Genomic DNA, 25,265 nt, shown 5'->3' with positions numbered 1-25,265 from the left:
ATAGCAACTTATAAAGGTTTTGTGAAGAAATAACTGCAAGTAGGAATTTCAGAGCTAATTTTGACAAGTAATGTTATGTAGAAGATTTTTCTTCATAAAAGTGGGATTGAGAATTCCTTTTGCACCAAAATGCCAGATATTTGGATTGCTGTAAAGTTACATGAGATTTGATCATCTTATTCTTCTTGCACTTTGAATTCAGAACAGAGGAATATTAAAATGAGAAGTAATTTTCTGCCTTAACACTGAACTATATTCAGTGATTTTACCTTCAGTATCTTGAAGTGCTGTAAAAAGTGGTGGAATTCCTGAAAAGAAGTGCAAAATTAACGTACAGATTCTTTGACTAACAGTAATAATTTCCTTTTTTTCTTGCAATTTTGAGTTACTTTAGGATATTCACTTTATTATTTGTCTGACTGCTTACTTTTAATGAAGATTCAGTGTTTGTAAGGCTTAGCATAGTTTTTTTTCATACTTCTGTTCATTCTGCTTGCTACTACTTCCTTGTAAGGTCTGTCTGACAATCTCTCACCAACAGTCACGTTGGTTTTATGTTGCTTTCAACAATAGTTTAATCTGTGAAATTTTACTGACTTTGTCAGCAGGTCACAGAACTGTAGAAATAATGTGGTCTAACAAATAAAGGAAAATGTTGTTTGAAGTTCAGAACGTAACAGTTAGGCAGAAGTAAATTTAACCTGGAACTAGTTGTAAGTACCTTCCCAAGTGTCCCAAGGCCCCCGTGGGCCCCTCTGAGCACAGGGTGTTCCATGCCGCCTGGAACCCGTGTGAAACACTGAGATGTGACACCTTTCCATCAGTAGCTTCTTCCAGACACACCTATGGGTGTTTCTGGTAGCTGTTAATAGAGGATGTCTGGACAGCCTCATTGGCTTGTTGGATTGCTGTGTGTTGCTGTGCTCCCGCAGCTTTTGGTACCCAGTTGAGACGTTCAGGGCGTCAGTGTCCTGATCATTCTTGTGGCCTTGAACTCTTCACAAAGTATGGTATGACAGTTTGAAATACTTGAACTGAATACTTGGTAATGAACATGTGATGAGTATCAGAAATACAGCTTTATGCAGTATCCCAAACAGAAAGCAACTGATCATCCAGTTATTATTTCCTATCTTGAGAAGTGGAGCCATTTTCTAACCTAACAAAGTTGTCCCTACGTTTTTGTCAGATCTGTCTTAACAGTATGTCCAAATTATGCTGACACAGAAGGGTTCTCCAGCATCTTACAGTCTCTTTCTGCTTTCAAGTCCTTCCTTAGAATAAACAAGTTCTAGTCAATGTGCTTTCATGTGCTGTTTTTGTAGTCTATAAATGGAGGTTGATTTCTTAAGCAAGATTTTTCTGAAGCTTACTTCTTTAAGCTTTATTTAAAGAGGAAACTGATCAACTATAATGAATCGAAGATTCCCAATTCCTTTGATGTTATTTAAATGTAGTTGAGAATGGAATGCAAAGAAAACAGAAACCCAGAGGTGGATGTTGTGCAGAGATGATTTTATTGTAGTCCTCAAGGGGTTGACATGCTGTTATTAGAGGCAAACTTTAAAATAAAAGCACAGATACTGATGGCAGGATTATTTTCAGTTGTCTTGGAAGGACCTTCCACCAAGAAGTATTGAGCATATATTTTTGTTGTATGAAATGCTGATTGTAATTTGCAGTTGAAAGTTGTGGCTTTATTTATATAAGGTTTTGCATAGGAGAGGAGAGGACATGATGGAAAAGATAGAGATGTAATTTTAATGCAAATAGTCTTTCATATTAAATGCTTAGGCTTCCTTTCATATATTTGATATTGATATTTACTGTTGAACAGGATCAGTTTATTTGTGTGTTTCTCAGATCGTGTGGTATCACTGCAATAGGTCACATTATAACTATTTCCATTTCTACAGTTATGTGCTATATCTGTTAGGCATAATAGATGTATAATGCTGGTGTTGTATTAGTATGAAATGGTAAGGGCAGTTAGAGTGGACTTTATTAGTACAGTGTAGGGTTACCACTACCTTTTGTATGGTTCTATTTTCCTGGAACATGCATTTGACAGAACAATATGGGTCTTTTGGGATAGATAGTTGTTTAAGATTGATGGCCACTATTGTGAAGCTGAGAGTTGTGCAGGCCATGTTTGACTGTGCTTTGATTCTGTGATTTCCCCTCCTACAGGTAATATTTGCAGAATTGTTTCAACTTCCATCTCCACCACACATTGAAGTCATGTACACAACGCTCCTGATTGAACTGTGCAAACTTCAGCCTGGCTCTTTACCACAAGTTGTATCCTTTCTGTGCTGCTGAAGAGCATTTATGAAATGCAGCCTTTATTTTGTTTGTTCTGTAGCTGATGGGATATCAGTAAATACTGGCTGTATTAGTATTTTGCAGCAGCTGCATAAAACTTTGCCTGTAACATGAGCATGAGAGAAAAACACAGCCCACTTAGCAGAGATCTAGATTTGCCAAGTGGGCAAGACTCTTCAGCATTCTCTGCACTGTTCTTGTACTTCCTCTAACCTTCCCAAGAAATGCTGTCTTGGTAAGGGGGTAAAATACAATACTTCTGTTTGTCACTGCAGCCTCTTTAGGTTTGGACAGCTTGTGGCATGGTCACAGACACATTAAAGCCTGAGAAGGAAAGAAAGTGACAGACTTGATATTTTGTTCTAACAGCTGTGTGAGTGCTCCTTGTCCTTTTTTAGCAAAAAGTGTAGCAGGTGATTTAAAAGAACTTGCCTGAGTTCCCACTTAGTGCTCACAGTGGAGCATTCAAAAGGTCAATAATCATCTGTGAGCTCAGAAAGGTGGCTAAATGCTGAGAAAAGAGACATGGCTTCCAACTGACTCTGACCATCCCATTATATCACCTTAGGTCATTGGTTTAGATAAAGCTATAGACTAAGAATGGAGGACAGTCAAAAGATGTCTATCCACTGGTAATTTCATGCCAAAATTTTCATTCTACTTCATGATACCACCCACTGTTTGAAAAATCACATAATCTCAAAGAGTAACCAAGTCTCTTCCTAGAATTGGGTATATGTCCGTGCATGAAGTTTTTTATGTTAATAGGGACACTGTAAGAAGGATAAAGGCCTTGTGGGGTAGAGCCCGTGTAGACATACTTTCTCAAGCCTTCAATGATGATTAAAGATTGAGTGTATGTAAGCAGGAGCCTGTGAAGCCAAACTGTGGGTGAGATTACAGAAGTACTCCATAAGGATGTTGCTGTCTGTTCATGTCAGTGCAATTTTGCTTGTTGCATGATGTGAATTCTGTCTTTCTGTGGAGGAAGCCAACAGTCTTGTTGCAATGATGGAAGAAAAATAGGCTGGGATTAAAGGGTGGAACTCATAATATTCTTCTTTTTTTCCACTTTGGATTTACCTGATTTTGGAGTAGACTTAGGGAGATTTCAGTGCGAAAGGTTGATGACATTCTATTAAAAACCTTAAAGGAATAACATCTGACTTATCTAGTGCTTTTCTGTAAACCTTAATAAGAAACTTTAAGCTTGCACAAGCCACGGAAATGCTCTACATGCGCTTGGATACAATGAATACAACGTGTGTGGACAGGTAAGTATGTTTTGGAGATAATGGAAAACATTCCTCAATGTCCAGTGTAGAGGAAAAATGAAGAGGCTGTGGAAAGAGTAGTCAGAAACCCTTGTTAGAACCGCTCGATGCTATTCAAGATGTTTTGTGGGCTCTAACTTAGAACAGTCTAAAGAAAACGTGGAGGATTGGCAGCTTGCTTCCTCTTGCCAGGAACACTCCCCTGGGGGTCTGTCTGTCAACACAGGACAGTGCAGATGGGTGGCAGCTTTTCTGTGTCCAGAGCTGTCCACAGTTATATACTGCTCTGTTACCTGGTACGGTACCTGCTCCATAGTGGTCTGGGGGGCACTTTGGAAGTGGAGTTAGTGGGGTATGTGCCACCCAAAGGAGGAGAATGGTGGCGATTTTGCCTTCTCAGTGATGTCTCCATTGTGTAGGAAGGCAGTTATTGACTAATGAAAATTGTGAAAGTTGCATATTCACAGTAAGTTTACATTTTAATTGTTAGTTTAATACGTCATCTCTTTATATGAAATGACAGAACGTGACAAGCTGACTATTTTCCCATAAAAGCTTCTTTCTGAATTTCGAAACTCAGTCTTTTGTATCTGTCAACATAAATGCCTGTTTAATGCTGTAACAGCTTAAAGAGTTTAGGCTTACCTTTCAGAAGTTGAATGCATTTATAAGAAAAGCTCAAGTGAAAGTTTTCTTGCACTTCTGACATGTAATGGACCTTTCTTTTTCTTTTAATAAAGATTTATTAACTGGTTTTCTCACCACTTGAGCAACTTTCAGTTCCGTTGGAGCTGGGAAGATTGGTAAGTTTCTCTCCTTTTATTTCAAACCTGATATTGCAGAGGGTAGTGAGCTGTCTGTGCACACCTGCAGTTACAAAAAGACATGCTTCACCATGGGCATGGAAAGAATTAGAGTGTGGGCTATATCTCTGGAAAGTATTCAGCATTCACAGAAATGGAGAGATCCGACCATTAGTTATACTAAAAGCTGATAAGGGGGATATAGGAGAGAGAGAGAACAAAATGTTCTGGAAGTGTATGTTATTCAGCATCTTCCATTGGGTGAATTCCATATAGGAACTGTGAAAGTATTGTGCTGCAAAATAAATGCAATTTTTCCGTGGTGCTCTTCCATTTCACTAAAAGCTCTGGTAGCAAATTAAGCCTTTTGGGAGTGAAATGACTAGTAAGTTTTTCTCCTTTTGATTGAAACCTGATATTGCAAAACCCTTAAAATTTCAAACTTATCCAGGAAGAATAAGGGCATAGTGGCCCTGTTAATTGTTTTCCTCTAGCTCTTCAGAGATTGTTCTTAATCTGTTCGCCAGCACTCAGCAGTAGATTATCTTGATAATCTCTTTAGTCCCTAGTGAACATGTGACAAATCTCAAGCCAGTATAAGTATTCCTTAAAGAGGGAAGCAGAAATGTGATTTCTTTAATGTATCCTGCACTTTCAGTCAGTTGTTAGCAAATTTTTCAAAATGACTCCCTGATTCCCTTTTTAATGTTTGTGCTGACTCTGTGTCCTGTGTTCGTTCTGCAGTTTTTCTCCGTGTCCTGCCCCAAACCTTTCATTATATATAACCTTTGTCCTTGAGACCTTGTAGTCTGTTTCCCACCTGCCAAATCCTAGGGCCTGAAGTTCCATCAGAGCTTGCCCTGCCATCCATTTTTACCATGCCATGTTTTGAACTTGCATCTCTAGCAGGAGCTCCCTGGACTCAGTCAGTGTCTAACCCCAGGTTCCCTAAGCTTTCCGTTCCAGGCACCCATGTAACAAGGGAGATCAACTTGAGGTTAAGTCCTCCCTGCAGTAGCTTCCACAGCCTGCTAGTGTGCATGCTTTCTATAGGTGATCTGCCCAAGAATCCATGTGGAGAGGGGTGCAGCCCTTCTTCTGATACTGTTTTGTGGCTTTTCTTACCTTTCTTGTATTGTCCTTATGTGGAGTTAAGTGTTTGATGGCTGTCCTGTTATTACATCCATGTTAACTGACCAGGCAGCAGTCTTCAAAGATCTGTCTTTCACAGATCTTGCACATGACTGTATTTGGGGCTTTTCTTTATCTGAATGCGTTTGAAATCAGCCAGAAGTTCAAAAATTCCAATGAGGGAGGAAGAGACCATGAAATCACACAAGGTTGCTTTCTTAAGGAAAGGAAAGGCCAGCTAACCATAGCCACAAATTGTTTTTAATCTGGTAGGAGAAGGGAAGTTACTTGAAAATGTATCACAGAGAGATGAGATTCCAAGAGTGCTAATTGCCAATAAGGAAGTAGTGATTAACTTACTTCAATGGCTTAAAATTGCCTGCACTCTCAAATGTCAAATGCTCCAATTGTCTTTAGACTGTGATTGTTTTGTACCTATTAGACCAAGCCAAAAAGAGACTAAAGCATAAATTCTTTTGCTGAAAGCCTTTGCATTCTGTTCTTTGATAGGTCGGATTGTCTTACTCAGGACCTTGAAAAACCCAAACCCAAATTTGTGAGAGAGGTTTTGGAAAAGTGCATGCGGTAAGTAAGGTCTTTTGATGGTTGCATTCAAGGCAAAGTTTCATCTGGATACTGTAAGAGTCCTTTTAACTTGACTTTGGTCTTAAGGCATCTGTTCTTACAATTCATTTTTGGTTAAGAGCTGAATCTGGTTTTTGTGTGATTTTTTTTGTCTTGGTTTACCTGCTGTAGGACACTAGAGAGAGGGAGGAACGGGTAATGCAGATAGATGGTAGTGAGCTGTTTATGCACACCTGTAGTTACAAAAAGACATGCTTCACCATAGGCATGGAAAGAAATAAGAATTTAGGCTATATTCTTGGAAAGTACTCAGCATTCACAGAAAGAGAGGGAACTGACCATTAAATATACCAAAAACTGAGAATCTAGTCTTGGTTCTTCTAGGTGTTCTCTGATGTTCATTTCCCTTAAACAAACAAACAAACAAAATCTCCAAACCCAACAACAAGACTAGGTAATCAGCGTCTGGACTTAAAGTTGTTGAGATAGGAGGGCATCCTACATGAAAACAGTCTGGTTTGGGGTGAATTCTCTATAGGAAACGTGAAAGTAGTGTGCTGCAAAATGAATGCAATTTTTATGTGGTGCTCTTCCATTTCACTAAAAACTCTGGTAGCAAATTAAGCCTTTGTGGGAGTGAAATGAAGCTGGAAAGTAAAATGAAGACATCCAGTTTAATATTTTTTCTGCTTTGAGTTCCAACATCTTGCTAGTTTTCTGCAGTGCATTATAGGCTTTTGCATAAAACTTCTTACCAGGCAGCCTTTTCACAAGGCAAATTAATTGTGTGAGGATGAAACTCAAGCATCATGGAGTTCAAATGGAAGGCATCTACTAGTAAGTTTGGTTGACTTAGCTCGTACTATCAAGCAGAAACTATCATTCTGTTGTGTAAACATCCTGATTCTTGTTCTATGGAAGTTAAGTACAGGAAAGTGATTATACAGCAGTCACATTAAAATTAGCCATATTATTATTCTCATTTTAATTCTAATGCTATGAAACTTGTTGTTTGCAGGCTCTCCTACCATCAGCGAATAATAGACATCGTTCCTGCAAGTTTTTCTGTCCTCAGTCCTGCTAATCCAGTGTGCATTTACAAATATGGAGATGAAAGTAATAGTAAGTATTGAAGTTACTACTGGTCAAGTTGAAGTGTTTCAGAGCAAGGGAGCACACTAGATTGACTGTAATGTCAGTTGTATTCATAATGAGCTGAAATAAATGTGCATGATTTTCATCTGGGTGAATGTGCTTCACATGGGCAATTGATACATATTAAGCCTTGATCACTGTAATGAAACCCTCTCTGCTACTTATGAAGAAAAGAAACTTCAGACACGTGAAGTTACTATTGCTGAGGTGGTTGTGTTATTATGCAGTATTATTTACCAGAAGTCTAAAATTGGACAATTCATCCATTTTCCCTGTTTGGCCACTATACTATGCCAAAGGCAGCATTTGAAGTGATAATGAGAGTTTATTTTTTTAACTTCATGAAGCAGTAGAGTATTTTACCAGTAAATTTGATTTAATGAAGCATACAGAGGGAGCAAACAGCATAAAGATTGAGAGATGCTTTATCATTCCTTTTATTACTCGGTGTAAATACAAACCTAAACATAAAAGTGTCATCATCACAGGTACAGTGAGGAAAAACAAGGAAGTATTGCATTTCTAGAAAAGTGGTGGAAACTGAAGTAGAGCTTTAGTCAGGAAAGTGGTTACCTGACCTCAGCTCTGAAGGTTCTACACAAAGTTTTGAATTTAATGTGAAGACCAGAAAATTGTTGAGCGATTTTATAGAATATTGCTGTGGACAGTGGTATTGGAAACAGCTAGTTTTAGGTGTAGCTGGGAAGTACACTGGTTTCTCTGAGAGGCAAACTGATGTTAAAAATGCTCACTTACTTGCCTTGACATATTTTTGACCTCTTTGTTTTTGTTCAGGGTCCCTTCCTGGATATACTGTGGCACTCTGTTTGACAATTGCCATTAAAAATAAGGCAAGCAATGATGAAATCTTCAGCATTTTAAAAGATGTGCCTAATCCAAACCAGGATGACGATGATGGTAAGATATATTCTGTTAGGCTCTGGCAGGCTGTAATTTATCCTGTGGCAGATTGATCTGCCACACTTTGGAGCTGTGAGTGTGGTGGTTAATAGAACTGTATGCTTTTCCTTCTAGTAGTTGGTTTCAATTTGTCAGTGAATAGAGATAATACACCATTGTTAGTTTTTTTTGTAAACATCTTACATGGTGAGTCAGGCCCGTTTTTTCTAACCGAACAAGTAACCTGGTGCTTCGGGTGTGTTTTCTTGCGAGTATTGACAGAATGAAAGAATTTAACATTCCCTTTGCCTTCAGCAGCAGAGGGCAGTTCATGCTGTCATCCTCACCCCTAAAGTTCAGTACTTCTGCCCTGAGAGCATCCCTCCCCTCAGTGCAGTCTCACAGCAGATAAGACAGCCAGCCTGCCACTGTCATCTTCATAGATAAAAACTCACAATGAGACTCCACTCACATTCTCCTTAGCTTTGCAGCCACGGGCAGCACTGATTCCCAAAGGCTGCATATTTTATGGAATGGGGAGTGTGAGAGAATTAGAAGTGATCTAAACAATGGGGACTACTTCATTGTTTCTTTAATATTTGCAAGTGTTCTGTCATGCGGGCAGAGAGCAGCAACCATCTGGTGGAGTTTTTTTGCCCTGGGATCCACTGTCATGTTTCCTGATTTGCTTTGGGCATTACCCAATAATTAGTGCTCTCCCTTCTACCTGTCTTCAGCTGCAAGGTAGCTAGAGGTACAGGAGAGAACTTGACACCATTCATCCTAGTACCCACATTTGCTATACATGCTTGCTGGACCTTTCCATATCCCGAATGGTCAGCCTCTGTATGTTAGATGTCCTTACTTTCCTCTCTCCTTGTCCATGCCCCCTTCTTTATGGCCTTCCAGGCCTTCATCTTGGTGGACAACTGCAGTTTCCTGTGCTGACTTTCTCTGCTGCAGTCCATCAGTACTGCTGTATGTTGGTAGGGTGGCTGTGTCTCTGATAGCTTCTTCACTGACCTGGAATTCTTTCTGCGTGGGCTCCCATTTCTCCATGGTGAAATGGGAGCCTGAAAACCTGCACATTTTGGAAGACTCTTTACTAGCTCCCTGCTCAGCCCTCCAAAACCCTGTTGTTGGAACTCTTTTGTGAAATGAGCTAAAACCAGAAGTTATCTGTACAGGGGTTTTTTGTAGCTTACACGCTGCTCTACTCGAAGTACTTATTAGTTTCAACTTTAAATAACTTGCAGGTGAAGGATTTTCCTTCAACCCTCTGAAAATAGAAGTCTTTGTTCAGACGCTGCTCCATCTAGCTGCCAAGTCTTTCAGCCACTCCTTCAGTGCCCTGGCAAAGTAAGTGTGATGTGCATTATTTTGGGACTTACGGAACAGTTTAATTCTGACAGTGACATGCATGATAAAAGAAATGGACTGCAAGCGTTAGCAGTGTTTTAGGTGCTCCACAATGCAATATGATTAGGAGAACTAATGACACTGCTTACTGAAGTAATGGTAGTGTAAATCCTAGATTATATATATATGAATGGAATTAGCAGAAATGTATACATTACAGCCGTGTGATGTAAGTCAAACAAATGAGACAGGTTGGGAAAATTACTTCATTTTAGAATTACTTATTTGCTGACTACGGTGATGAACAAGGGATTCTTCTTACATTTGAATGACTGGGTGGCTGCATCACAATATCTTGGACTGTGAATATGATTTGAGGACAGTTACTTATGTATAAAAAACAAAGAAAAAGAAAACATGAAACTTCAAGACAGTCTGCTGTAAACTTCTGTCTACCAAAGCAAAGTAAAATCCACCCTAAAATACTTTAGAGTTCATCCCTTAAAGATATGCTGGAACTTGTAAAGAATTTACTGCACCATTTTTAGCAAAATAAGATAAAATAACATTTTTAATCCTTTTTGTTTCGGAGTTGCTTTCAAGTCTTTTGTTGCCTGAAAGGTAGTCTCATGCATCTTAATGAGGTATTTTTCTTTCTGTCCCTAAATATGTATAAAGCTGTTACAAAAACATGTGCCTGGGAGCTCTGCAGAGGCAATGTCGATAGGAAGCTGCAGGTAGTAACCTGCAGTCAGGAGAGCAGGAGGCAGGGTGACACGAATACTTAGACCCATGGTATTTTCACTGCTGCACACGCATCAGTGGCAGCCATGAGATCAAAAAAGAGCCTCTTACTCTTTACAGTTTCATTACAATAAGCCGGGCTGTGAGTGCTCTCTAGCAGTCAGCTTAACTGCTAAAATAGAGGCTTTTAGCTGCATTTCCTTCAAAAAGAGGCACTTAGGATAAGTGTCTAAAGTTATGGAAACACAAGTCAAGAGGAAGGGCTCAAAAGGCAGCAAATTTTGCTTCAGCTGTGTATAGATAAGCACATGAAGCATGAAAAGTGCCTCTTGCTTTTAAGAGCATGAGAAACATAGCTCAGCTTCAGGAAGAAGATTCACCACTAAGATGTAAGTTACTTTTAGGGGGTGCCATGTCTTTGTAGTCTGTTTGACTAAGGATGGTTATGTTTTCCTGGGAACAGTTGTCCAAGAAATGCAGCAGATAGTCACAAAATTTTATTTTGGCCAATCTAAACCACTTGCCTTATATCTGCTGCTCTTCTGACCTGATCCCAACCTCTCCACTAATAGACTACTTATGTCTATTAAAAGGTTTCATGAAGTCTTCAAAACACTTGCTGAAAGTGATGAGGGGAAACTCCATGTGCTGAGAGTTGTATATGAGGTTTGGAAGAATCATCCACAGGTAAGAGGCTGGAATGTCAAGTATCTTTGTGAGTCTCAACTCAGAGAGGTTGTATGTAAATAAAAAAAAGTACAATTTGCTTTATATCCTCTAACTTGTGTATTGTCGTTTTAAGGAAATTTCAGGTTGTATTTAATGTTGTTACTAGTGCCTAAAATGAAGGCTGAACATAAAATACATCCCATCAGTGATGCTGCTTCTTCCTCAATAGTTCACTGTGAGAGGGCAAAGGCCTCATTATGGCTCAGATTCATACTATGCTGTTTGTTGTACAAGAGAATAACTTCTGCCAAAATCATGTTTTTGTTCAAAATTGGAAAACAGCGTAGATATGTAAATTGAAATAAGATGTAGGTCTCATATCAAAAGCAGGCTGCATTCCTAGAGATGTGGAAACCTAGAGTTTTTTAGAGCTGTGTCGTTTTTTTTTTTTTTCATCAAGTGCTAGTGAAAGCCATCCACTTATTACACTAAGCTCATGCTGGAGTCCCTGTTGTGTGTGGGCAGGGTGAGTAGAGCTGCAGTAGTGGCTGTTTCAGAACAGATCAGTCTGACAGTGCTGTGATTATGTTCATTCTTGAGCCAGTGGAAATAACACCCTAAAAGACCTGTAAAAAAATGCCTCAGTTGTATAAACTGTTCTGTTTCTTCACAGCAGTTGCTTTTTCCCTCAGCTGTCATTTTTCTATAAATAGAAATAAATAGGGAACTCAGGCTGAATTTGCCTGCATTAATTATTTCATGTCTTCGTTACTGGTGTGTTTGTGTTCCACTTCAGTGCTGGAAAGTGGACTGTACCTCGCAGCTGCACAGGCCAGACTTTAAGAAGCCAGGCCACTGAGAACCGGGGATAATCCTTGCATCTGCTACTAGATGTGTGGTCCATTCCCTAGTGGAAAAAACCTAGCACCTAGAAGATACCTATGCAAGCTGTTACCTCTCTTAAAAACATCAAAAAAGGAGGATTTTTTTTTCATATATTTAAGTTACTACCCAGTTTAGTGACCTTGAAAATGTGACATTTACAGTCTGACCTACTTTTTACTGCCATTTAACTGGATCAGAAGAAATTTCATTACTGCAGTCTAATATCTGTATCCACTTCCTCTTCGTTCCTTTGTATTGCAGCATAACCAAACTGAGATGGAGGTTTCAAACCCAGACTAAATAGTCATGTTAGACTTTTACGAATAAAACAAGATCACTTTAAAAAATGTCAAGTATAAAAGTAAGGAAGGTCTGCTGTTCTACTTGACCGTGGAAGTTAAATTTTCTTCTCTCGCACTCCAGTGTTTTGCTTCTGATCTAGCACTTGCCTTTTTTTTTCATTCCTGAGTCCACAACCTCAGGAAGGAGGTTGTCACACAGAAGGAATGGTGCCTTGACAGCAGGCAGAGTCTGTTTTTAGGCTGCTCACCCCACTCCCGTGTCTATGGGAACGTCCTTTGAATTGGTTCAGACAACCACCAGTACTCGCAAGGCATGTAGCACTGATGACTGATCTGTGCTGCAGGTAGTGATTTAACAACAGGAGTCAGTAGTCCCTGGATTTATAAGCAAGGTTGTGGTGGTAACTTCATGAAGAGAAGCTTTGACATTAAATGTTTTCTCAAAATCCTAGATGTGTGTTTTTTGGAAGATCAGGCTAAGTAATCAGAAATTCTTCCTGGCAATGCAGAAAGACAAATAGAACATAGGATGCTATCCTGGGACTTGAAAGTTGAGTGCTGAGTCCTCCATATGATTCATTCAGTTATTTTAATTTTCCTTCCTTAAAAGGAACTTTGTTACACTTCCTTATTTGACAACGGGTGGTTGTAAAGATAAATACAGTGCAGGCTGCAGTTCTTAGATACTGTGGCATTCAAACACATGAGTAATTAAGATGAGCCCTTTTTTCTGAACAGCTTGCAACTTCTGTAGTCAGTAACTCTCCTCTGCAGTTGCTTGTTGCATTGCTTGCAACTCCCCCAGAATCATGGCAGTGCCCGTACCAAGTAAGCCCTTCCATTGATACACGGTACTGGCTCCACCCTGAAATTAATAGGCTCCTCAGAGGAAAGCTCTAGTGTCACGTTTGAAGGCCGTCACTGTTCAGGGGTAGTGGGCTAACAGTAGCTAACAGTAGCTCCTTCATTATGGTGATCTGATAGGTATATATGCTCGGGTTTGAGTACTTTGATGCCAAATGCAAAGACTTGTGTCTCTAAGTCCTCAGTTCCAACTCTGATTCTTGTATTTTTTGCTTTTGTATGGGAGTAGGTATGTTAACAAAGAGTGCTCACTTTCAAAAGTAGGTAATGTTGTTAACAAGGTAACAATGCTTTATGTAATTGATATGGGTCCCCTCATTTGAAATCTTTTAGGCTAGACTACCCAGCTTCCTAAAGTATTTGAAATTACCCACTAATACCACTGATGTAGAGTTGCATCAAAGCATCTCTAGTTTTGTCTGAGGCTGGAATATTTTCACAGACTGTGTGTGTATCATCTTTCACAAAATATAGATGATTGCTGTGCTTGTGGACAAGATGATTCGGACACAAATTGTTGACTGTGCTGCAGTAGCAAACTGGATCTTTTCTTCAGAGCTTGCACATGATTTTACCAGGTAACAAGAATTTGTTTGGGGTTGTTATTTATCTCTAACTTGCTATTTGAGGTCACCAGTACATTGTTTAATCTATGAAAACTCAGTAGCAGAAGAAGGTGCAATTAAGCTTTTGCTCTTTCTACAAAATACATACTTTAACTGTTAAGCTTTTTTGCACTACAAGTATGCTTTTCTATATGCCGAGTGTTTGTTCACTCTGGTAGATGTCTTAAGTGATACTAAGTTTAAGTTCTCCCAGTTACAGTTTTCTGTAAGAAGCTATGTTTAGTTTACCGTCTTGGGGTGGTGTGTAGTATAGTGTTTCGAGCTTTGTGTCTTTCCTAGGTTTTATATCTGGGAGATCTTACATTCCACAATTCGTAAGATGAATAAGCATGTCCTGAAGATTCACAAAGAACTGGAGGAGACTAAGGCAAGATTGGCCAGGCAGCACAAAAGAGTGAGTAATTTGTTTGTAAATCTTAATAATTTTAAACTCAGATGTGCAAACCTGCATGCAGACAGGCAGACACACAGTTGGTTCTGGGGAGGACCAAATAAATGTGGTTCTTCGGGAAGGCTCTCTACAGACGTGTGTTCATCTCTAGCACTGAGATATCAAAAATCAGGTGCATATTCTCAGTCCACCTTTCTAACAGTAGCTGTAACATAAGAATTTAGTAAAATCTTTTAAGGGAGTTCATATGTATTTGCTCTGTTCAAGTTCTCTCGCACAAGTTTCTTTTCCAATATGAGCATGTTGTCCGCTTGCCTTCTAATCTGCATTCCAATTACCTTATTAGATAACAATGAGAACAGTTACAAAATTATTTGTGGTAAGTTCTGTTTAAAGAGTGCTCTTGTGGCTTCCATGCAGAAGTGCACAGAAACAGCTATTTGCGACTGAGAATTGGCTGTTACTGTTCTTCTGGTGGATGCTGCTGGATTCTGACACTGGCATGTCACTTCCTTTTTCCAACTTGTTTTTCTGAATACAGTTGCATGATCTTGCATTACTATATAGAGCAAACTGATGAGGAAGCAGCTGCTGTTGTGTTCTGTTGTCCCAAGAGGGACAATAAAGTGGGGCGAGTGAGTGTCTTCTATGGCAGCTGGAAGAGATGGGTCCCAAGGAAGCATGGCTGAATGCAGAACTTAGTCATGACAGAATTAAGTCAGTTCATAAATATACTGACTTGCAGAAAGCAAGAGAGAATTTCTGTGTTTCTTTGAGGTCTGCGGGTGTGATTACCTGAATAAAACCCTTAGCTAGCTCCAAAATTTTGAGTGAGGTTAATGTCAAAACGTGACAGAAGCTGGCTGATGTTTTTTGAACAGACCTGCACAAGTCAGTCATTTGTCCAGAAGCTTCTGTTCAGAGATTGCTAATAACTCACAGTTTGCCAGGGTCAGTTCATCCCAGCTCCTTCATCTTGTTTCCTCCGCTAACAGCAACAACTGTCCTAGTTGCTTGCATCCTCAGCCTACATTGATGAGCAGTTAATAAATGCCCATGATTAGTGAAGACCTAACTGTAGTCACTGGTCTTACTATGAGGCAAAGAGCTTCTTTGGCAACTCTAAATATACCAGTGTTTTAATTTCTGTACTCGTCTCTTGCTGCAGCTCTATATTACTTAGTGCTTTAATTGAGTATTATGCCAGGAAGAAACATTTGTATGCAACAGTGAGTAGTTCTGCAGGCTGTTGCTCTGCTGCATGACCATTCCTTTTAGAGGAAGTAAGCTGTCAAGTTTTGATATCTCCAGCATGAGGTGGATTGCCTTACTGTGGAATGAGTCCAAGGCTTATGGTCCTCTCTCTTGGGTTCTATTGGACCTTTAGTGTTTTGAGTTCAGTAAACCTCTGTAGATGGGGGAAAGGCAAGTTCCCATAGAGAGAATAAAATTAAATTGTCACTTGCTATGGTAAGTAATTTTCATTTTCTGCGCTAATTTGGAGCTATACCTGTCTTCTGATTGTGAGCTGCATTTCCTATGCAGTAGTTGAGTTAACACACGGCCCTATAGTTGTCACAAGTTACATGTGCTTCTTTTACAAATGTTTGAAGTTTTGAGCTGTTAATTTATGGATGTTTTTGCATAGAAACAATCATATGAGACTGAGGCATTATCTGTGCTTGAATTTACAATAATGCATCAGATTCTGCCTTTCCTCCTATATGCCTTTTTGTCTTGTTTAAGACTTAGTTACCTGAAGTTCCAAGGCTGGTACTTTAGTGTATTCTGTGGGTGGTACTGATGGTGTTGTGTTTTGATTTTGATACAGTGAGAGCATGCCATGTTCTTAGTATATCCATGTAGTTTATCCAGGTAGGTCCATGCTGAGCCTTTCTAGTCTGAGTACACTCTTTGATTATGAATATAGGGAGTCCCCACTTCAACAACACTGGCAACAGTCTTTAGCCTTCCTTCTGTGCTAACCAGGTGGATTGATTTGAGTTTATGCACTATTTTTTGGAGCCCTGAGACTTCAAAACTCTTCATTCAGTGAATTGTCTGCCCTGCTGCGGTAGATGCAATTTGAAAAAATCTCTGCCATATTTTTTTAAAAAGCTGTTCATTACCTGCTAATGATAAAGTTAGTTACCTTTCACTTGTGTTTCCCTCAAATCCTGGATTCACAGAATGGCCTGGGTTGGATCAGTAGTTCCCAGGGTCCTCCTTTCTACCTTTTTTAAAGGGATAGAGTGTTTCCTCTTTTCCAGTCACCCAGGACTTCACCTGACTGCCATGTCTTGTCAAATATAGCAGTGGCTTGGCAACTACATCAGCCAATTCCCTCAGGACTCTAAGGGCTCTCTAAGGGCTCTATGGGACATCTCACTGGGTCCCATGGATTTGTGTCTGTTCAAGTTCTTCAGTGGTCATGAACCTGATCTTTCCATGCAGTGGGAGGGACTTTGCCTCTCCAGTCCTCGTCCTGCTGTACATCCACTCGAGAAGTGTGGGAAGAGGTGTTGCCATTGAAGACTTGTAAAAATATTGTTGAGGACCTCAGTCAGTGTTCTCATCCATAGTTACCAGTTTACCAGCATTGCTTATTGGGGGGACACACCTCCTTGGCCTTCCCTTTTCTGGTAAACATACCTGTAGAAGCCTTTGCTGTTATTCCTTGTGTCCCCTGCCTGGTTCAGTTCCAGCTTTGCCTTGGCCTTCCTCACCCCATCCCTACACAACTACATTTTGTCTCTATACTCTTCCCAGGTTACCCGTCCTTGTTTTCACTGTTTGTGCATTGTCTTCTTTCCTTTTAGTTTGATCAGCAGGTCCCTACTCAGCCATGCTGGTCTCCTGCCTTCCTTGACTGATTTCTTACTCCTGGGAATTGCTAGCTCTTGCTCTCTGTGGAGATCTGCCAACTCTGTTCTGCTCCCTCATCTACGAGGGCAGGGAGTGTCCCAGGGAATCCCACTGACTATCTCCTTGGAGAGCTGAAGTCTACCTTCTTAAAGTTCAGGGGCCTAACTTTGCTCCTTGCCTGACCCATATCCCCTGGGACTGTGAGCTCCTCCAATACACGGTTGCTGCAGCCCAGGCTGCCTCCAATCTTGATGTCCCCAGTTAGCTCACTTGTGTTGGTGACCAACAGGTCCAGTAACACATCCCCTCTGGGAGGGATGTGTATTACCTGGGTCAGGAAGTTATCCTCCATGCTTTCCAGGAATCTCAAGGATTGCCTGCAGCTACTTTTCCAGCATAAGTGGGGGTGATTGAAGTCCCCCAGTGGGAAAGGAGCCTGTGAGTGTGATGCCTCCTGTGACTGCAGCAAGGAGGCTTCAGCAGGCTCTTCTTGATCAGGGGCCTGATGTAGACACCAATCCAAAGGTTCCCTTTGTTGCCTCAGTCTCTCATTCTTACCCACAGGCTTTCAACTTGCTCATGGCTGTTCTTCAAAGACAGCTCTTCACACTCAATCCAACCCTTGATGCAGAGGGCAACCCTCTCCTTCCTCCCCTCAGTTTCAGTAATTCAAGTAGGTCATAACTTCCCAGCAGCATAGTGGCTTCCTTCTGTTTGTTGCCCATGCTGCATGCATTGGTGCAAAGGCACCCCAGCTGGGCTGTCAGCCTGTCACCATCTTAGAGGAACACCCCTGAATTCTGGTAAATCTTTAGGCTTGCTCTACTTTCTTTGAAATCTTGATTTTATTTTATTTTTTCCAGGGCTTTCCAGTATTGGCATTTTTCCTTCCAAATTTCTGTCCTGAATTCTGTGCTGCTCTTCAGTTGCTCTGCAGACTTTTTCACCTGTGGAAGTAGAGGTCATTGACAGTATCCACAGGTAGTCAGATTAGTGGCTAATCCTGTGTTGTTGTCCCTTACAGCGAGACAGTGATGATGACGACGATGATGATGACCGAAGCACTGATCGGGAGGATGGACCACTAGAAGAGCAGATAGAGCGTTTGCAGGAAAAGGTAGAGTCAGCCCAGAGCGAGCAGAAGAATCTCTTCCTCGTTATATTCCAGGTAATGATGGGCAAAGTCTCTTCTTACTTTAGGTTTTGAAGTTACTGGATTTATAAGCTTTCAGCATCACTTGCATCTTGGGCATCTTCTTGGGATAAGAATATGGGAAGGGGTTGTTTGGTTTACTGTGGGTTAGAGTCAATCCAGATCATCCTTCTGCAAAGACTGCTTCTGAGCAGTGCTTAGGAACAGAGGAGTTCTGCTAGCATTGTTTCCTGAACAACCAGATTTTATTTCCTTACTAAATTCAGTGTTTACCAAGCAAAATAATTATTCTCACGTTGCTGTTCAAAGTGTTCAAAGTGTCTGGCCCCCAGATCCTCTTACCTGAGGTTAGGATTCTGCTTTCAATTGACGAGACTGAGTAAGTTTGGGTATTTTTCCCTCTCCTGCAGCGTTTCATTATGTTGTTAACGGAGCACTTGGTGCGCTGCGAGACTGGTGGAATCGATGTATTTACACCTTGGTACAAGAGCTGTATAGAGAGATTGCAGCAGATCTTCCTGCAGGTAAGTCTCATTTCTCGGTTTGGAAGGCTGTGGGCAGGGCCGTGCTGGATGGGAGAGCTCCGTGGGTGGGGAGAAGAGCGCTGCATGGGAGTAGCAGTAGGTGGCAGCAGCACGTCTTCTCTGAAGGCTGGTGTGCGGCCAGGTCATAGCGCTGGCTCTGGCCAAACCTCTGCCACAGTCCGGTGGAGTGACTGATCCTTGACTAATTCCCTGACCGAAAGCACACTGGAAAAATATTTCAAGATGTGACTATAAATTTCACCGAGTTCCGCTTAGCTGTGTGTTTATAGTAAGGGCAAAGTTGTGAACGGACGAGAATGCTAAAATAGATGTATTTTAAATGAGTGGATAAAACTATTGCAGGATTCCTTTTAATAAGGCGCATAAACATTTATTAAAAATAATTTCTGAATGCTTGGCTCCGTATTAAATCAGTTAACAAGCACAGGTGGCTGGATGAAAGTGATTAGATACAGGAAGCTGTACCTGTGTGAGCACAAGATACGTTGAAGAATGGGAGGGGGGGTATAATTCTCTGTTGGGATAAACCCTTCCCTGGTAGTAGATGTGTCTTCAGAGGAAAGGAAATACCATGATTCTCCTATGCAGTGACACAACACCTGTGCCCTGCACACAGCTCAGGATGTGGGAATTGGAGGGAGCACAGTGCTGCTCAAGGCAGGATTTCGGTCCAGGCTGTGTTCTTGTGGTTGGTAGTGTCTCTGGGTTATGCTGTGTTGTGGAAATGAGATGTGCTAAACAATTCCGATGAAAATATTCGGCTTGTGATTCTTACATGTCTTGACTTCTCTGCTTATTCTTATATAAATATAAAGGAAAACAGTAAAGGTATGTGTCTTATTTTTGTTTTTTTGTTTTTTTTTTTTTTATCTGCCAGCACCACCAGATAATCCAGCAGTACATGGTGACCCTAGAGAACCTCCTGTTTACAGCTGAACTGGACCACCATATACTGGCTGTGTTTCAGCAGTTCTGCGCTCTGCAGGCCTGAGGGATTGTTCATGGACAGAGTCTCGTCTGCAGGACTTCAATGAATTTTAATTTTTTTTTTTAATGGCAAAACTTAACATGGGGATGGAAGAATTTTTTGAGTAAAACTGGCTTTCATGTGCTCCTATATAAAACAATAGAGTACTCTAAAAAAAAACAACGAACTGTGTAAGCATCATAAGCCTTAAAAGATATGATCTATAGGGGATATTTGTGAAGTAATGTATGAATTCTTTTTATTGTCTTTTAATTTAGTATGACTCTTTGCTTCATGATAGTAATTTTGTTTCTCCCCTCTTGCCTATATAAAAATCAGACACAAACCCTGTACCGCTCCCAAAAAAAAATTCCAAACTCAGAACAACAGGAAAAAAACAATCCCAAACAACAGAATTTTTAACCTCTGCCTACCCCTTAAGGTCAAAGGAATTGCAGAAATGAAGAACAGTTCATAGTGTTTTGTCAGTAGGAAAGGGAATGCACCTTCTCAGTGACCCATGTAGCAAATTCTCTAGTATGGCATAGGAAGACTGTCTTAACTTTGGGCACGTGAAACACATTTTCAAAGTAGCTTATGGATTTGTTTATTATGAAGCCAGATAGATTCTCACAGTTTAAAAGAACATGTAATTCAATTGAATTTTGTTTTTAAAATGTATTGTCTAGTGTCTTATTACAGTATCTATAAACAGTAGATAAGCTTCATGGACCACTTCTGAAAAATGCAATCCTTTTTTCAGTGTGGTCAAAAAATAATGAACTGCTCCTGGTAGCAGTATTCACTGATAGACAGTAAGCAAGAGTTGGAGTGAAACAAACTTCTGACTTCCATACTGCAAGCCTTACCTGGATTTTGGGAGCTCCAGCCCCAGATGCTGGGAAGAGGACAATGCAGTGTTGGGCTTGTTTTTTTTTTTCCTTTCAGCCATTAACTAGTTGGCTGTCACATTTGCACTGGGCTGGACCTGCAGGCCTGCAGGGACGTCAGAAATCTTTCTGGTTAGTGACAGTGGGTGAAGAGAGTGCTCCCACCTCATCTGGCTTGGTAACAACTGCTTTGCGGTGGCTGCGTCTGCCCCCCTCGCTTTAATATGTGACAACAGCACATTGCTCCCATGTCTTGAGAAAGCATTTTAATGCTGAATTAAGTGATATGTTAGAGGAGACTTAGACTGGGAGAACACAACCTGAAAGTAGAGTAGCCTTAGTTTTGAGTTATGCAAGTAACACTACGTACTTAAAGGCCAAACCAGAGTGGTCTGTGTCAGTGGTGAGTGGCAAAGGAGCTGCCGTCAGTGTGCAGTGTTTCCAACCTGTTTATGGTCTCTTCATTTTGCAGGTGAACGTTCAGAAGAACTCCGTACTCAGTGCTATTTTAGTTTTAGCTTAGAAAATTACAGGCTTTGAGTAATTTTGTTCCTGTACAAATTATTATTTCAAGTATTATGCCTAGAAATGCACTTCATTGCATTGACCAATGACCTCCTGATGCAGCAAGGAGGGTAAAAACCAGAATTTTCTGTTTTTACTGTTGACATAAGTTTGTGTGGCCTGTAGCAATCGAATATATCCTCATAGACTTAGATCTGTTACTTCTGCTTTTTTCTGCTTGCCCTTTCTGACTTGACTGATCCCTCCATTCTTTCAGAGTATACTGTTATTTGTTGTAAATTTGCTTTATGCAAGAGTTTTGTCAGTCATGCACGGACTTGTGCTTCAGATCTTTCTCTGTTAATGTTCTTGAGTAATCAAATAGGAGTTTTTGTTGGTTGTTGTTTTTTTTTAAGAAACATTTAATACTTTAGAAGTTTTAATTGGATTTTAATAGTTTTTTCACTGGCTTGGGTCAGTATCAGAGTTCTGATATTAATTAATGGTGGGGGTTTTGACTATAAATGTGACTTCTGTTAAACTGTAATGCAGTTAGAACTTGCAAACCTGTAACTTTCTTTGAGCCTTGACAAATACTGATGCTGGGGATACAGTTGCAAATGCTTGAGTGTAATCGTATGTTATAAAACCAAATAGGAATGTCTTTTGAAATTGATTTAATTTCCAATCATGCCAAGGTTTGACCACGGGCTTTGATTACATTTCTTGAGCCTGTTGGACACCTTCACCTTCTTTAAGGTCTAATGGTGTACACCTGACTTGGAACTGCCTGAAGCATGTGGTGGCGGGTAGTGTAAAGATGCTGTAGAAATGTGGTGTGATTGGAAAAAAATGCACAATTAAAGACAAAAATAAATGAAGGTGAAGCAGGTTGCTACTGAGAGTGTTTGTCCTGTCTGTTTTGGGGGGCACTGAAACAAAGCAGTCATGCTGGGTTATGCTGGTGTTAAATGCAGTGGGGTTTGGAGGAGTTTTGTCCCAGCACTTGTGCTGGTGTCCTGACTAACACACAAGCCTTCACCTTCTTGTGCTGTGGCTGGTCTGACACACTGCCCCACCTGCACAGCCATGTGAGGCAAACATATGTGCTGCTAGGTGCCAGGGGGTGCTCACGCAGACATTCTCCCTCCCTCTTGCCACCTCCTGTCCTCTGGCAGGGGGAGGTGCTGCTACAGGAAGTCAGGAAGGTGTGGACTGGTGGTGCTTGCTGAGGGGAGGGCTGCTGCAGCGTGCCCACAGGTTATTCAGTAGCCAGTGCACACCTCCCAGCTGCCCCGGAGAGGAGTTTAGGGACCCAAGACAACACTGGGTAACGAAACCGTGACATGGAGGACTACCTCCAAAAGCCCTGCTGGGATCTGCCCTCCAGCTAACCCCTCATGCCACTTTCCTAGGCTTTGCAAGGCCCCAAAGGCCTTCTGTGCTTAGCGGGAAGGCAGGTTACTGGGGAGCTGCAAACGAAGCACTGGGGAAGTAAAGACCTATTACTGGAACCATCATCTGCCCTTCCCAGACACCTTGTCTCCTCCTCTAACAGAATCACAGAATCAATTAGGTTGGAAAAGACCTCTGAGGTTATCAAGTCCAACCTCTGACCAGCTTGTCAGCTTGACATCCAGTCTTTTCTTAAACAGCTCCAGTTGACTCCAGCACCTCCCTGGGCAGCCCATTCCAATGTTTAAGAACTCCTGTGAAGAAATTCCTTCCTGATGTCCAACCTAAACATCCCCTAATACAGCCTGGGGCTATGTCCTCCTGACCTATCTCTAGTTGCCTGGGAGATGAGGGTGACCTCCACCTGGCTACAACCTCCTTTCAGGGAGTTATAGAGAGTGATGAGGTCTCTCCTTGAGCCTCCTTTTCTGCAGGTTGAACAACCCCAGCTCCCTCAACTGCTCCTCATAGGACTTGTGCTCCAGACCCTTCCCCAGCTCTGTTGCCCTTCTCTGGACACTCTCCAGCACCTCAGTCTCCTTCCTGAATTGAGGGGCCCAGAACTGGACACAGCACTGGAGGTGTGGCCTCACCAGTGCTGAAGACAGAGAGACAATCCCTGCTCTGGTTCTGGTGGCTGCGTAATTTCTGACATAGGCCAGGATGCCACTGGCCTTCTTGGCCACCTGGGCACACTGCTGGCTCATGTTCAGCTTCCTGTTGACAAGCACCCCCAGGTCCTTTTCCATCGGGCAGCTTTTCAGCCACTCTGCCCCCAGCCTGTAGTGCTGCATGGGGTTGTTGTGGCCCAAGGGCAGTACCTGTCACTTGGCCTTATTGAACCTCACACCATTGGCCTCAGCCTATCAATCCAGCCTGTCCAGATCCCTCTGCAGAGCCTTCCTAACCTCTGGATCAACACCCACCCAACTGGATGTCTGCAAACTCACTGAGGGTGCACTTGATTTCCTCATCCAGATCATCAGTAAGGACATTGAACACGATTGGGCCCAACACTGATCCCTGGGGAACTCCCCCTAGTGATCAGACACCAATTGGATGTGACACCACTCACCACCACTCGCTGGGCCTGGCCTCCCAGCCAGTTTTTAACCCAGAGAAGAGTGCACATGTCTAAGCCATGGGCTGCCAGCTTTTCCAGGGTAATGCTGTGGGAGACAGTGTCAAAGGCTTTACTTAAGTCCAGGTAGACACATCCACAGCCTTTCCCTCATCCACCAGGTGGGTCACTTGGTGTAAAAGGAGATCAGGTTGGTCAGTCAGGACCTGCATTTCCTAATCTGTGCTGGCTGGGCCTGATCCCTTGGTTGTTCACTCGAGATGATCTGTTCCATAAACTTGCCAGTAGTCACCAAGATCAGGCTGACAGGCCTGTAATTCCCCAGATCCTCATTCCAGCCCTTCCTGTGGATAGGCATCGCATTGGCCAACCTCCAGTCATCTGGGACTTCCCCGGTTAGGCAGGACTGATGACAAATGATGGAAAGTGGCCTGACGAGCTCTTCTGCCAACTCCCTCAATACCCTCAGGTATAAATCCTGTCCTGTCCCAGAGACTTGTGAGTGTCTTAAGTGCCACAGCAGGTCACTACTTCCTTCTGGATTGCAGGGTGTCTATTCTGTTCCCCACCTGGGTCTATCAGCTCAGGGGGCTGGTGGCCCTGAGGATAACTGGTCTTTCTCCTTAGACTGAGGCAAAGAAGGCATTAAGTACCTCAGCCTTTTCCTCATTCTTGGTGACCATGTCCCCCCCTGCATTCAATAAAAGATGGAGATTTTCCTTGACCCTCCTTTTGTTGTAATAAAACCACTTTTTATTATATTTCACAGTCATGCCCAGATTGAGTTCTAACTGAACTTTCACCTAATTTTCTCTTTACATGGCCCAACAACATCCTTGTACTCTTCCTGAGTTGTCTGCCCCTTCTTCTAAAGGTCATAAGCTCTCTTATTTCCCCTGAGTTCCAGCATAAGCTCCCTGTTCAGCCAGGCCTGTCTTCTTCCACAACTCATCTTTCAGCACATAGGGACAGCCTACCTAAAGCATATCAAGTCTTCCTGGACCCTTTTGTTATTAAGGACTGTTTTCCAAAGGACTCTTTGAACCAGTGTCCAGAATAGGCCAAAGTCCACTCTCCAGAAGTCCAAGGTAGAGGTTTTGTTGATTCCCTTCCTTAGTTTACCAAGAATCAAAAACTATCATTTCATGGTCTGTGTGCCCAAGATGGCCTTTGACCATCACATCTGCCACCAGCCCTTCTCTGTTCATAAACAGCACGTCTAGTGGGGCACCACTGGTAGGCTCATGTTGTGGTTTAGGAATGATGTTCCCCAATTGTGTTTCCACTGAAACACTCCAAACCATGCACAGTTCACTCATTTCCCCCTCCCCCTGCACTGGGATGGAGAGGAGAACTGGAGTCACAAAAGGTAAAGATCATAGGCTGAGATAAGAACAATTTACTGGAACCAGCAACAGCAACTGAAAGGAACAGTAACACGCCAGTATTAGTAAGAGTGTGCAGTGTGCAAGAGAGACGAGCGATTCCCCCACGAGTGCTCACCATGAGGAACACGGTGTTATCCCGCCTGGAAGGGACCCCCTTCCGCCCACCCCCTGTCCCCCTGTGTATGGACTGAGGTGGTGTCTAGGTCCTCGTCCTGCCCCTCCTGGATACTGCAAAAATGAACCCTGTCCTGGCAGGAATCAGGACAAGTTGCTTACCATCAGGAAGATATCTTCCACACACTCCAGGAACCTCCTAGACTGCCTCCTCACCAGCAGACATCCCACAAGTTAAGTGTCTCCCACAAAACCAAGGTTAGCAACCACAAAATGTCAGCCAGCTCCTT

The 25,265-nt window shown here is 41.9% G+C and overlaps 1 protein-coding gene across 1 annotated transcript in view; it reads left to right on the top strand.

Moving 5' to 3' along the window:
• Positions 1-21,841, top strand: part of NCBP1 (nuclear cap binding protein subunit 1) — a 31,338-nt gene extending 9,497 nt beyond the window's left edge. The window contains exons 11-23 of the mRNA XM_027748096.2: positions 2,191-2,301; positions 3,535-3,599; positions 4,340-4,402; positions 6,044-6,118; positions 7,137-7,240; positions 8,069-8,191; positions 9,430-9,532; positions 10,870-10,963; positions 13,471-13,574; positions 13,902-14,016; positions 17,903-18,046; positions 18,442-18,555; positions 19,454-21,841. Of these exons, the coding sequence (XP_027603897.1) occupies positions 2,191-2,301; positions 3,535-3,599; positions 4,340-4,402; positions 6,044-6,118; positions 7,137-7,240; positions 8,069-8,191; positions 9,430-9,532; positions 10,870-10,963; positions 13,471-13,574; positions 13,902-14,016; positions 17,903-18,046; positions 18,442-18,555; positions 19,454-19,567 (1,329 nt within the window). The 3' untranslated portion in view covers positions 19,568-21,841. The remainder of the gene's footprint in view (positions 1-2,190; positions 2,302-3,534; positions 3,600-4,339; positions 4,403-6,043; positions 6,119-7,136; positions 7,241-8,068; positions 8,192-9,429; positions 9,533-10,869; positions 10,964-13,470; positions 13,575-13,901; positions 14,017-17,902; positions 18,047-18,441; positions 18,556-19,453) is intronic.
• Positions 21,842-25,265: the final 3,424 nt, after the last annotated feature.

This window comes from Pipra filicauda, unplaced genomic scaffold (genome assembly GCF_003945595.2).
Source record: "Pipra filicauda isolate LSUMZ 115617 unplaced genomic scaffold, ASM394559v2 scaffold11_size5308982_pilon, whole genome shotgun sequence".
NCBI lineage: Eukaryota > Metazoa > Chordata > Aves > Passeriformes > Pipridae > Pipra > Pipra filicauda.
The sequence above is the reverse complement of the archived record's forward strand: the minus strand, read 5'-3'. Positions and strand labels throughout refer to the sequence as shown.